General features: G+C 39.1%; 1 protein-coding gene across 3 annotated transcripts in view; it reads right to left on the bottom strand.

Annotated features, from left to right (window-relative positions):
* The window catches only part of LysRS (Lysyl-tRNA synthetase), a 156,644-nt gene that overhangs the window by 43,651 nt on the left and 100,381 nt on the right, over positions 1–12,612 (bottom strand). For all 3 annotated transcript variants that reach the window (XM_067151454.2, XM_067151452.2, XM_067151453.2), the window contains exon 6: positions 2,307–2,469. In XM_067151454.2, the coding sequence (XP_067007555.2) occupies positions 2,307–2,469 (163 nt within the window). The remainder of the gene's footprint in view (positions 1–2,306; positions 2,470–12,612) is intronic.

Raw genomic sequence — 12,612 nt, 5'->3', positions numbered from 1 at the left:
TCGTGTTTCTTCATGTATTAGTTACAAGAGTATTTAAGCAGATGGCAGTACTATAATGTCTAAGTCAGAGAAATTACGATATTCAACATGCATCAGTAGATGCTGTCACTCAGTGAGCTCTAAGACATGGCTTCTCACGGCAAACATGTGCTTGACGAAAGTGATATTTTTGATATTTTAAGATATAAGTTTATGCGCAAATGAACATATTGTTGACATATGAATTCGAAACAACTTCTTACATTTCATTATGATTGGAGTTAGTTTTATGGCCTAGAGCATGTTCCCGTGTATTTCAAATTTGCGTGAATATGTAAGATTGTCTACATATTAGTAAAGTTGTCTGTTTAGAAGACTGTATTTTCTCTTTCTCAGGTCTTTCGTGGTAAATGGAACAATATTTTTACATTTGAGTAACTTTTGACAAAATTTATCAATTAAAATAAAATTTCATAAGAGCTCCCATTTTCATTATTATTATTATTATTATTATTATTATTATTATTATTATTATTATTATTATTATTATTATTGAAAAATTATTATTTTTATATCATACTCATTATTGTTGTTGTTTTGTAATTGCAATGCACATTTTATATTAGCAAAATAGGGTAAATATAACAGTATTTCAGAAAACTGTACTTGCTTAGTTATCTGTCAGACCTTTTTTGCATTCTCAAAACATGGTATAATATATAAACAATTTTAAAATCTCAACTGACAGTTGACATAATACAAACAGCGTTTTTCAAAACTAGATGCTCAAACAAGCACAAAGAAAAAAGAATCATGAAAATATCTCCTACAGGTACAGAGATATGTTTTAAATATCCTTAAAAATGCCCAGTCCAGAACTTTGTTAGGGATGTTAAGGCCCAGACTGGAATGGGTTAATCACAACAGCATTGAATTCGTCTTTCCCGCTTGCTTTACCTTTGGTCATTGCTTTCACTGCCCTTTCAAGTTCCAATCATGTTATCAGGTTCTCTTCTTTTTCTCCATCTGTTATTTCCATTTTCTTATCTCCTTCTTCCTCCGAGCAGTCATCCTTATTATAAAGTTTTTCAAAATACTTTGCCATCACCTTCTGAAGACCCTTTTTGTCATGTACTGTGGATCCATCTTCTCTAATGCCTTGATTTTTTCTTGATTTATTCTTTTCGATTTTATTACTCCGTATAATAGTTTCTGATTTCCTCGACTATCTTGCTCAATTTTCTGGTAAACTCTCCCCAAAATTTCTCCTTTTCTTCCTTGATACTCCTCTTTACTTGTAGTTTCAATCTTTTATATTCCACATGTAACCTTTCTATCTTATTCTCATCCTTTTGATAAGTTTCTTGCTTTTCCTCATCCATTTCTTTCTTCACCTTGTTCCTTTCTTTTATGTCCTTTTTATTTTGTCTGTCCACCACGATGTCTCCTTTCCCTTAACTTTTGCTTTTGTTTTCCCGCATACCTCAATTGTTGCTTCCACAAATGTCTGTCTTATACTGTCCCACTCTTCTTCTCCACTTCGTATTTCCGTGTCAAGCAACTTCCTTTTCATCCGATCTAATGCCATTCTTTTATCCTCCTCCTCCAACTCCCAAATCCTGATCTTTGATTTCTTCTTCAGTACAATTTTAGGGATTTTTACTTTTAATTCCACAATTACTAATCTATGATCCCCTTCCATACTTTCACTGAGGATTATCTTCGTATTCATGATGTACCTTCCCTAATTTGTCCTCTTGAATTCCAACTTTATCTTTATATTGTGATCTTTCTTACTTTTAAAGACACCACCAAAACTTATTCATCTACTAATGTCATTCCATGCCATCTCTCCACTGACAGCTTGGAACATACCACTTAAACGAGTAACTCGCCTTCTTTCTCCCAAGTCTTCCCAGCCCAAACTTTGCAACAATTTTGTAACGCTACTCTTTTGTTGGAAATCACACAGAACAAGTCGAGCTGCTTTTATTTGGATTTTTTCCAGTTCTTGAATCAAGTAATCCTGGTGAGGGTCCCATACACTGGAACCATACTCTAGTTGGGGTCTTACAGAGACTTACAAGCCCTCTCCTTTACATCCTCACTACAACCTGTTAACACCCTCAAAACCATGTGCAGAGATCTGTACCCTTTATTTACAATCCCATTTATGTGATTACCCCAATGAAGATCTTTCCTTATATTAACACCTAGGTACTTACAGTGATCCCCATAAAGAACTTTCATCCCGTCAACACAGTAATTAAAACTGAAAGGACTTTTTCCATTTGTGAAACTCACACTTATACTAATGATTTACTTACCTGACACTAGGGTTTCAGTCAAATGGATTAGATCATTATAATCTGCATAAGCCATATAGAATTCACATGTAGTAAATTCTGGATTGTGTGTTAAGTCAATTCCTTCATTTCTGAACTGACGGCCAATTTCATATACTCTATCAATCCCACCAACAACAAGCATCTGAAAACAATGTAGGGCAAAATTCTCAATTATAAATGCGTAAGCAAGAATAAAATTTTAATTAAAATTTCCCAATTTTTAATTCAGTAAGAAACAACATATGCAACTGCTTCAGAAATGTAGCCTGGTTTTTAGTACAGTAATGAAGTAAAATGCTTGTTTCCTCTTTCTGAAAAGGGTAATGTTATGATCATGAGTACTAAATTTAGCCTTGAACATATTGCATCCGCCCTTTTACAGATATTTGTTTTTTTAAACTCTCAAGTACCACTGGGGGTTAAAATTTACTTGGAAGAGATATACTAATCTGTTTACAATAACATGCCTCAGAAAAGAAGAAACTCTGTTATAGAAGTGCAGAATTTATATTCAAATAAACAGTATAACCTAAGCGTCCGACTAGAGCAGTCGTGTTGAGTGGAGGGTGCTGGTAGAAGGAGAGGGGAGCGCAGGAGTGGAGTGCAGGGAAGTAGTGAAGTGTGTTTAGAAGATGATTGGAGTGGAGCAATACAGGGCCATCATAGGAAGATGGCAGGGAAGAAGGAAGCAAGAATTAGTGAAATTAGGAGGATGTAAAACCAAAATGGGAAAGAAGGGAGAGATGATGCTGGCAGCGGCAGTGATTATTGTAATGCTATGGATCGGGGGAGTTGAACTGAACCCCGGTCCGACTGGCAGTGGAAACATGAGTTGGGAAGACATTGAAGTGATCAAGAGGGTAGTTAGAGAGGTGGTTGAAGAAGTCTGCCCATTCAAGCAACTCAAGAATATGATACAGGAACAAACGAGGGAGTTCGACAGAATGAAGAAATGGTTTCGGGAAAAGGCTGAAGACACAACATCCCAAGTGAGGAACAATGCTGAAGAAGTTGCACAACTGAAAAAAAAAAGATAGGACGATTAGAAGAGGAAACGCTGAAACTTAAAGCAGAAATGGAAGCCAGTACATAATATAGGAGAAGGCAATGCCTGTTTATATATGGTGTGCCTGAGGAGAAGAGAGAGGACAAAGTGCTTACAACTTACAAAGTGGTGGACTTAATTCAAGGGAAAATGAAAATTAATTTTAGCGAAGTTGACATAGACGATGTGGAGAGAATAGGGAAAGTTAAAGGCAACAGGCCTATTAAGGTTCAACTGTTTTCCACGCTGAAGGCCGATATTGTGGTTGGAAATGTGGGTAACATTCAGAGGGAGAAAATATGGATCAAGAGAGATATGGGAAGTGAAGGGATAAGGAAAGAAAAAATCCTCAAAAAACATATGATACGAGCTAGACTTCAAGGATCGAGAGCATTCATAAGGGGACAGGAGCTAGTAGTGACAAACGGCTTCTGGAGTAGAATTTGAACTGCGAATAAATTATTGGATCTGGAAGAGAAGTTGAAACAAGAGGAAGTAACGGAGAGGAGTATGGTCAATAGCTTGGAAGTAAGACAAGTTGAAGACAGCCTTGTCAGAGAAGACGGAAAAGGTGATAAGGAAAAGTCAAAGGGAAGCGGTAAGATGAATGAGGAAAGGCAGGGAGAGGTGCAAAGTGAAAGTGGGATAATAAACAGTGATAAGGAAAGAGTAGTGGATAAGGGGGTGAGATTAAGAAGGACCAGAGGTGCAGCTACTGAGACAGCCAGAGAAGAGGAAAGGCAGAGAAGTGAATACAGGGATGAAATGGAGACACAGAGTAAAAGAGAATTGGAAGAGGCAGCCCGTAAGAAGCTAGAGCAGAATATGTCCAGAGGGAGGAGCAAGAGTTTAAGAGATATGTGGGGAATGATAAGCAAGGATGAGGGTACTGTAACACAAAGTAAAAACGTTAAAAAAGTAGTGATAAATAAGGGAATAGTGGTGAAAACAGGGTGGAAGCTTAAAGTGAGAGAGGTGTTTTTTAGTTATGTAAAAGTATGTGATTTATGAAACGCAATGTCTCTAGCTATCAAAGTTGTTATATTGAAATGTATAGTGAGTGGTGTAATGATATTAATAGTAAATGTATCATGGAGGATGTGGAATTGGTGTAATCATGGTCAAGATGTATTGTAAAATCTTGAGATGATGAGTTAGAAGTGTTATTAATTGGGCAAAAATGTGTGGTTTAGGGCACGTGTATGTGAATTACTTTCAAAAAAATCGAAAATTTTATTTTCGTGTATTATTATTCTTTGAAGTTCTCTCTTTCAGAATATATATAGTTCGCATATGTTAGCACACATATTTTGTCCTAAATGTTGCTTTTAAAAATGTGTGCACTAACTAGCCACGCCCCTATAAATGTCAAACAGTTGAAAGCGTCATAACTTTTGCACCAGTAAAGATATCGGGAAGCGGAAAGTTGTATTTTATACATTGGCTGCCCTGCCTAAGAACTGATTACACTTAGACCTGCCAGCTGCAATGTGCTAGGTTGTAAACAGAAGCTAGTAGCGTACATGAAATTCTCTATTTGTAAACATCTCGTCGTTATTCAGATCCATTTAGCGTGTGTGTGAATGTTTGTTGGTCTGTAATAATGCCGGATAAGAAGGCATTTGGTACCGATAGACGTAAGTTTTACGGTAATCGATTCGCAAAGAAACAAAACAATGAACCAGGTAGGGTTTCTTCACCTCACGTGGTACCACATGAGGTTAGGACACCTATAAGTGCATCAAAGAAAAAGCTTTGCTACCTAGTAGAGACTTGTGAAAGTGTTGATATAGGCCTAAATCATATTGTATCTGGTTGTGTAGTAGTCAAGTGCTCTTTCTAAACTCCTAAATAAGAGTGTAGTCTGCAAATCGTGTAAAAGTGGTGGGTGTTTACAAGTTACAGAAAATATCCAGGAAAGAAAAGGTTTAGCTTCAAAGCTTAGCATTGTATGCAGTGTGTGTAATACCCAGGAAGAAGGTTATACATCTGGATTTACGGAGAAACGTATGTATAATACAAATGTACACTGACTGACAGAGCAAATGCAACACCACGAAGGAGTGGTCAGAACTTTATGCCAATTGCAGGGCAGACTGACGTCACTGAGGTATGCTGATGTTAAATGCGCCGCTGTGCTGCGCACGTAGCGAACGATAAATGGGACACGGCGTTGGCGAATGGCCCACTTCGTACCGTGATTTCTCAGCCGACAGTCATTGTAGAACGTGTTGTCGTGTGCCACAGGACACGTGTATAGCTAAGAATGCCAGGCCGCCGTCAACGGAGGCATTTCCAGCAGACAGACGACTTTACGAGGGGTATGGTGATCGGGCTGAGAAGGGCAGGTTGGTCGCTTCGTCAAATCGCAGCCGATACCCATAGGGATGTGTCCACGGTGCAGCGCCTGTGGCGAAGATGGTTGGCGCAGGGACATGTGGCACGTGCGAGGGGTCCAAGCGCAGCCCGAGTGACGTCAGCACGCGAGGATCGGCGCATCCGCCGCCAAGCGGTGGCAGCCCCGCACGCCACGTCAACCGTCATTCTTCAGCATGTGCAAGACACCCTGGCTGTTCCAATATCGACCAGAACAATTTCCCGTCGGTTGGTTGAAGGAGGCCTGCACTCCCGGCGTCCGCTCAGAAGACTACCATTGACTCCACAGCATAGACGTGCACGCCTGGCATGGTGCCGGGCTAGAGCGACTTGGATGAGGGAATGGCGGAATGGCGGAACGTCGTGTTCTCCGATGCGTCACGCTTCTGTTCTGTCAGTGATAGTCACCGCAGACGAGTGTGGCGTCGGCGTGGAGAAAGGTCAAATCCGGCAGTAACTGTGGAGCACCCTACCGCTAGACAACGCGGCATCATGGTTTGGGGCGCTATTGCGTATGATTCCACGTCACCTCTAGTGTGTATTCAAGGCACGTTAAATGCTCACCGCTACGTGCAGCATGTGCTGCGGCCGGTGGCACTCCCGTACCTTCAGCGGCTGCCCAATGCTCTGTTTCAGCAGGATAATGCCCGCCCACACACTGCTCGCATCTCCCAACAGGCTCTACGAGGTGTACAGATGCTTCCGTGGCCAGCGTACTCTCCGGATCTCTCACCAATCGAACACGTGTGGGATCTCATTGGACGCCGTTTGCAAACTCTGCCCCAGCCTCGTACGGACGACCAACTGTGGCAAATGGTTGACAGAGAATGGAGAACCATCCTTCAGGACACCATCCGCACTCTTATTGACTCTGTACCTCGACGTGTTTCTGCGTGCATCGCCGCTCGCGGTGGTCCTACATCCTACTGAGTCGATGCCGTTCGCATTGTGTAACCTGCATATCGGTTTGAAATAAACATCAATTATTCGTCCGTGCCGTCTCTGTTTTTTCCCCACCTTTCATCCCTTTCGAACCACTCCTTCTTGGTGTTGCACTTGCTCTGTCAGTCAGTGTATGACTAGCTTATTCCATGCGTTGCATTGGAAAGGGATTCAGGGCTGCACAAACTTTCTGTGCTGTCATGAATTTGCCTCCTCCTCCTAGATTTGACAGATACAACATACTTCTTGATAGCCTAATAATTGTAGGGAATACAAGTATGACAAATGCTGTGCAAGAAGCAATTGAACTGAATGATGGGGATAGAAACATTGTTGCAGCCTTTGATGGGAGTTGGCAAAAAAGGGGGCATACATCCCTAAATGGGGTTGTCACTGCAACATCTCTCGATAATGGAAAAATCATTGATGTGGAGTGTCTGACAAAATATTGCCAAAGTTGCCAGTCAGATAATGAAAACGATGAACGTGCCATTAATTTTGAAGGTTACAGTGGGGGAATGGAGTCACAGGGTGCCCTGAGTATTTTTAGAAGGTCAGTGGAAAATTATGGTGTTCAGTACACAAAATACCTTGCGGATGGTGATTCCAGGGGTTTCCAGAATGTTGTAAACGCTAAGCCATATGGAGAAAATGTGTCAATAGTCACGCTGGAATGCGTAGGGCATGTTCAGAAGAGATTAGGTAGTCGTTTACGTAAGCTTCGAAAAGATCTAAAGGGTGTAAAACTATCAGATGGAAAATTGATTACTGGACGAGGCCGTCTCACTGATACAGAAGTAGACTTATTACAACTGTACTATGGCTTAGCTATAAGGAGAAACCAGGGTAATTTGGAAGCTATGAGAAAATCTGTATGGGCTAAGTTTACTTCACAAAGCATCAACTGATGACCACCCACAACATGTGTTATGTCCTCCAGGTCCAGACTCGTCGTGTAGGTACCAGAAAGCAAAGGCTGAGGGTAAAGATTATTCTCATAAACATTCATTACCCTATGCTGTTATTAAAGCCATAAAACCTACTTATAGAGATCTTAGTGACAAAAAACTCTTGGAAAAATGTCTACATGGACGAACACAGAACCCTAATGAGAGTTTCCATCATTGCATTTGGGAATGGGTGCCAAAAAGTGTATTTGTAGGTCTTCCTACTCTAAAAATGGGTGTATTGGATGCAGTTATCTGCTTCAATGCAGCTGCTGCATCCAGATGTAAGGTACTGGAGTGTTTAGGAATGTCTCCAGGGGAAAATATGGCCTCAGCATTAGCTGCAATTGATCATCGCAGGGTAATTGATGCTGAGAGGGCTGTATTTGAAAGCTCTAAAGAAGCCAGAACCAAGAGGAGGAATAGGAAAAGACAGCAGGATGACGAGAGTGTCCTCATTCATGGGGAATATGGAGCTGGAATGCATTGAAACTGTACAGGTTGGTCACAAACTTAAATTTTTACTTTGAATGACTCTCCTGAAAAGTTGTATTTTTTAGAATATTTATTTTACTATCTCAGTAACCGTTAATGATAGACCACTGAAATTTGGCACACAGTTTTAGTGTGCAATTATCTGAAAAGTAGACTACAATCATGAATATAGCTCTTTATTTATGAAAAAAGGCCATAAAATATCCAAAAAAATGTATGAAAATTTTAATAACAATTTTTAAACTTTTCCCACAAAAGAACCATTTTACCAAATATCATGATTGTAGTCTACTTTGTAGCTACATGCTGTGGGTAGCACCTGTAAGAATATCATTCATATCACACGAGTAGTTTCCGAGTTTACCCTTCCGACAGCTTGGAGTGATTTTGCAGTCTTAAAAAACACCGCAAGAAATAAACTCTCATAAAAAATTAACCATGAACTTTAACCAATAACTATTAATATAACAATAATCTACAATGTTCACTGATTGCACATAATAATTTTTGTCTATCTAGAACAAGTGTATCTGGCCAAATTATGTTAGCAAATATAGTGATTTTCCATTATTTTACTATGGTCTTCACAGACATGTGCCCGAGTTAGAAGTGTTATTAATTGTGTAAAAATGTGTGGTTTAAGTGTGTTATGATGGTAAGTGTTCTATTAGGCAGATATAAACCAATGATGATGTTTTCTTTATTGATAGTGTATTGGTATGATGAAATTATTGGTTGAAGGTGTTTTGAAGCTGTATTTATGGCAAGAGAGTTGTATTGATAGATACTGAAGTGTGGATAATTATTAGGGAAATGTATAAGGTGGCCGAATTGGAGTTGTTTAGATATCACAGTTGCTATATTGAAATGTATTGCGAGTGTTGAAATGATATTGAGGTGGAATTAGTGTATTGAATATATTGGTAAAGTGTGTTATGATGGTATTAGTGAAATGTAAGTGAATGGAGCAGTATCTTGGTGATATGATAGGTATGAGCGAGGATAAGTGAGGTATGATGGCTAAGAGTAAGCAAGTGAAGGATGGAAGGAAAGAGAGGTAGATGACAAGTGAAGTAGTGCCATGAAGTGGATGGAGTGGTGTCTTGATTGTTTAAACGAATATCTCAGATCAAAAGAGCAGAATAAGAATACACAACAGCTACTTCTAACCGATGTGAAAACACGGTGTGAAGTTAGTACATTTTCTGCTGATATTTGTAAGGCTTTTGTATGCAGCAACATTCCACTGCATAAACTGAATAATCCACATCTATGCTCGTTTCTTGAAAAGTATTGTGCTAATCAAAGAATACCAGATGAATCAACACTTAGGAAAAACTATCTACTTTCACTGCATGCTTCTGTCGTTGATTTGATATGATCTCATATAGGAGGGAACTGTGTCTGGATATCAGTAAATGAAACAACCGATTCGTGTGGTCGATACATTGCCAACTTCATAGTGGGTAAATTATGTCCGGAACAACCCAGCAAACCTCATTTACTTTCATGCAAAGTGCTAGGGAAAAAACAGTTCCTAAAAGCACCGGCTCATGTACATTTGTATAAAACCCATTTGCATCAGGTTTCTCTTCCACCGGAACCTGTTCTCACAAGATGGGGAACTTGATTATCCGCAGAATCATTCTACCAGGAGAACTTTAATCAAGTGAAAGATATCGTTAAAAGTATTGATGATAGTCATACTGCGTGTGTTCGTAAAGCAAAATGTGCATGTGAATCTGAAACTGTATATAATGATATCAGTTTCATCCATGTGCATTATTCATCACTTTCGAAGGTGATTAAGGGCCTAGAAACTCATGGTACACCCCTACACGAATCCCTTCAGTTAATTCAAAACACCGTTAGTTCTTTAAACGGTGTCTTTGGTGAAAATGGAGAAAAAGTTAAAAGGAAACTCCATGTGGTGTTGGACTAAACCCAGGACTGAAGAAGATTCAATCCATAAGCAAATACATTAGTGGAATCAGGCAGTCTTTGCCAGAAGAATGTTCCAAACAGTCAGTGCCAGTGTTTTTTTTTTTTTTTTTTGCCAGTTGCTTTACTATTATAAGTTAAAAACTTCATTTTCCCGTATTGAACTGAGATTCACAATTAAAATATCAAGGAAGGTTCAACCTTTTCAATACAAAACGTGTTATATAAGATGTTCACAACATAATATTTATTAAATAGTTAGAACCTGTTTCGACGCTCATCACGTCATCATCAGCTACAAAAATCACAATGGGCAAAGTACATGTCATAAAAATTGCATTAATAACTCTTGCATGGCTGAATACAAATGGTAGACTGCTTTTTCTTAAAAGCTAGAAGAACTTGAGTAAAATATGATGATGTGATGTGACACATAAAAACATAGTAGTTTGATGGGTAAGTATTGTGCATAAAATTGAACTGATGCTTTGAACATAAAAGTCTGAATATGATGATAAAACGATGTGGTAAAAACAAAGTAGTAAAATTGTCCACTCTTCTGATGTTCAATTCAGGCACATAAGTCCAGGTCCGATGTTACATAGGAAAACCAACAAAAAGATTTTGTCGAGGCCGGGACACCTGATGTTGGGCGAATTGAATAAGGTTGATCTTCGAATAAGTCTCAGCTCAACAGGGTGGTGAGTCTTAAAAGTAAGGAAAAGAAAAACTAAGTTAGTGAAATGGAAGTCTAATGGAGTCGCGGCCAAGGATGATAGGATATGAGACTCACCTTGTTTAGCGTGCTGAGTGTGTGGTGTAAGAAGAGTTGTGGACAAGTGAGATGGGTGTGACTGAGTAGCGAAGTTAGAGTGAGAGGGGTGGAAAGGGGGGGGGGGGGGAGGGGAAGTGGAGAGGAGAGGGGTAGGGAGGCGGAGTTTAAGCCGGGTCAGGAGGGCGGAGTGGCAGTGGTGTGGGACGTAAAAGAGTACTGTGGAGAGCGTGAAAGATCGATTTTCCTCCCGTGGTTTTTATACCTCTAAAGACTTCTATTAGGAAGTCGAAAAGAATGTTGGATTTTTCTGAGATTTCGTTAAGATTTAAGTTAGGGTTAAAAAATTGGTCTAGGTGAATAAAACAGTTCTCCGTAACGTCGACTAAAAGGCCTTTATTTATGTTTTTGAGAATTTCTAGGTCTTGTTCTATGGTAGTAAAATTATGCTTTAAGTCATGTATATGTTGGCCTATTGTGGAAAATCTATTATATCTGATGGCATTAACGTGTTCTAAGTATCTAACCTTGAAGCTGCACCCGGTCTGTCCGATGTATGAGGAAAAACAGTTATTGCATTGAAAACGGTAAACGCCTGACATTGCGTAAATCTCAGACCTGTTAACTGATTTGGAATTGTGGACTATATCTATGTTTCTATTGCTGGTTCTGTAAGAAATTTTAATATTATGTTTCTTGAAAATATTCGTTACACTGTGTATGTTTTCGTTAAAGGTGAAGGTGGCGAATAGGGCAGGGTTATGTCTTTCTTTGGTTAATGTTGTCTTTAGTCCATGTTTACATTTGTTAATGATGCGTTCTATGAATGAGGTGTTGTAACCGTTGAATTTAGCAATGGCACGAATGGTGTTCAATTCCTTCTTTAGGTTTTCCTTGGATGACGGAATTTTTAGTGCACGGTCTACCATACTATAGTAAGTGGCGCATTTATGTGCATGTGGATGTGTAGAGTCATTTCTGATAGTAGTCGCTGTTTGGGTTGGTTTTCTGTAGATATTGTATTCTAAAGAAGAGGGATGTCGTTTAATTGTAAGGTCTAGAAAATTGATCGAGTAATTGGACTCGGATTCTAATGTGAATTTTATATTAGAATCAATCTTGTTTAAGTTATTAAGAGTGGTAGCTGCATTAACCGTTCTGTCATCTAGAATAACCAGAGTATCATCAACATATCTAGACCAGAAGTGTATATTTGAAAAAGTGTTATTGGTATTAATTGCAGTGTCTTCTAGGAAATCTATGTAAATTTCAGCCAAAATTCCTGAGGCTGGCGACCCCATAGCCAGTCCATCTTGTTGGTAAATGCATTTGTCAAATGCAAAATAGTTGTTATCTATTACGAGTTTTAGGACCTGCATAAAGTCTTGGATCTCTAGTTTACTTAGCCCACTATATGTTTTTAGGTTTTTTTGTATTATGGGAAGGAGTTTTTTGGTGTTGATACTGGGATACATATTATTAATATCGAATGAGTGAAGGGTGTGAAAAGGTAGTATTTCAAATTTATTCAGTTTTTCGATTAGTTCGATGGTGTTTTTTACGGATTTATTCGACTGAAATTTATAGTTTTTACTAAGAAATTTTTGTATGTATTGGGCCAATTTATATAATGGGCTAGGTCTATAGTTGATGATGGGGCGTATGGGGACACCGGTCTTATGGATTTTGGGGAGAGCTTTAGCGGTAGGCAGGCCGGGATTCATATCAATTAATCTCGTTTTTTCTTGTTCTGTAAAAAGGAATGAT

This window comes from Anabrus simplex, chromosome 7 (genome assembly GCF_040414725.1).
Source record: "Anabrus simplex isolate iqAnaSimp1 chromosome 7, ASM4041472v1, whole genome shotgun sequence".
NCBI lineage: Eukaryota > Metazoa > Arthropoda > Insecta > Orthoptera > Tettigoniidae > Anabrus > Anabrus simplex.
This window is presented reverse-complemented; position numbering and strand designations above follow the sequence as displayed.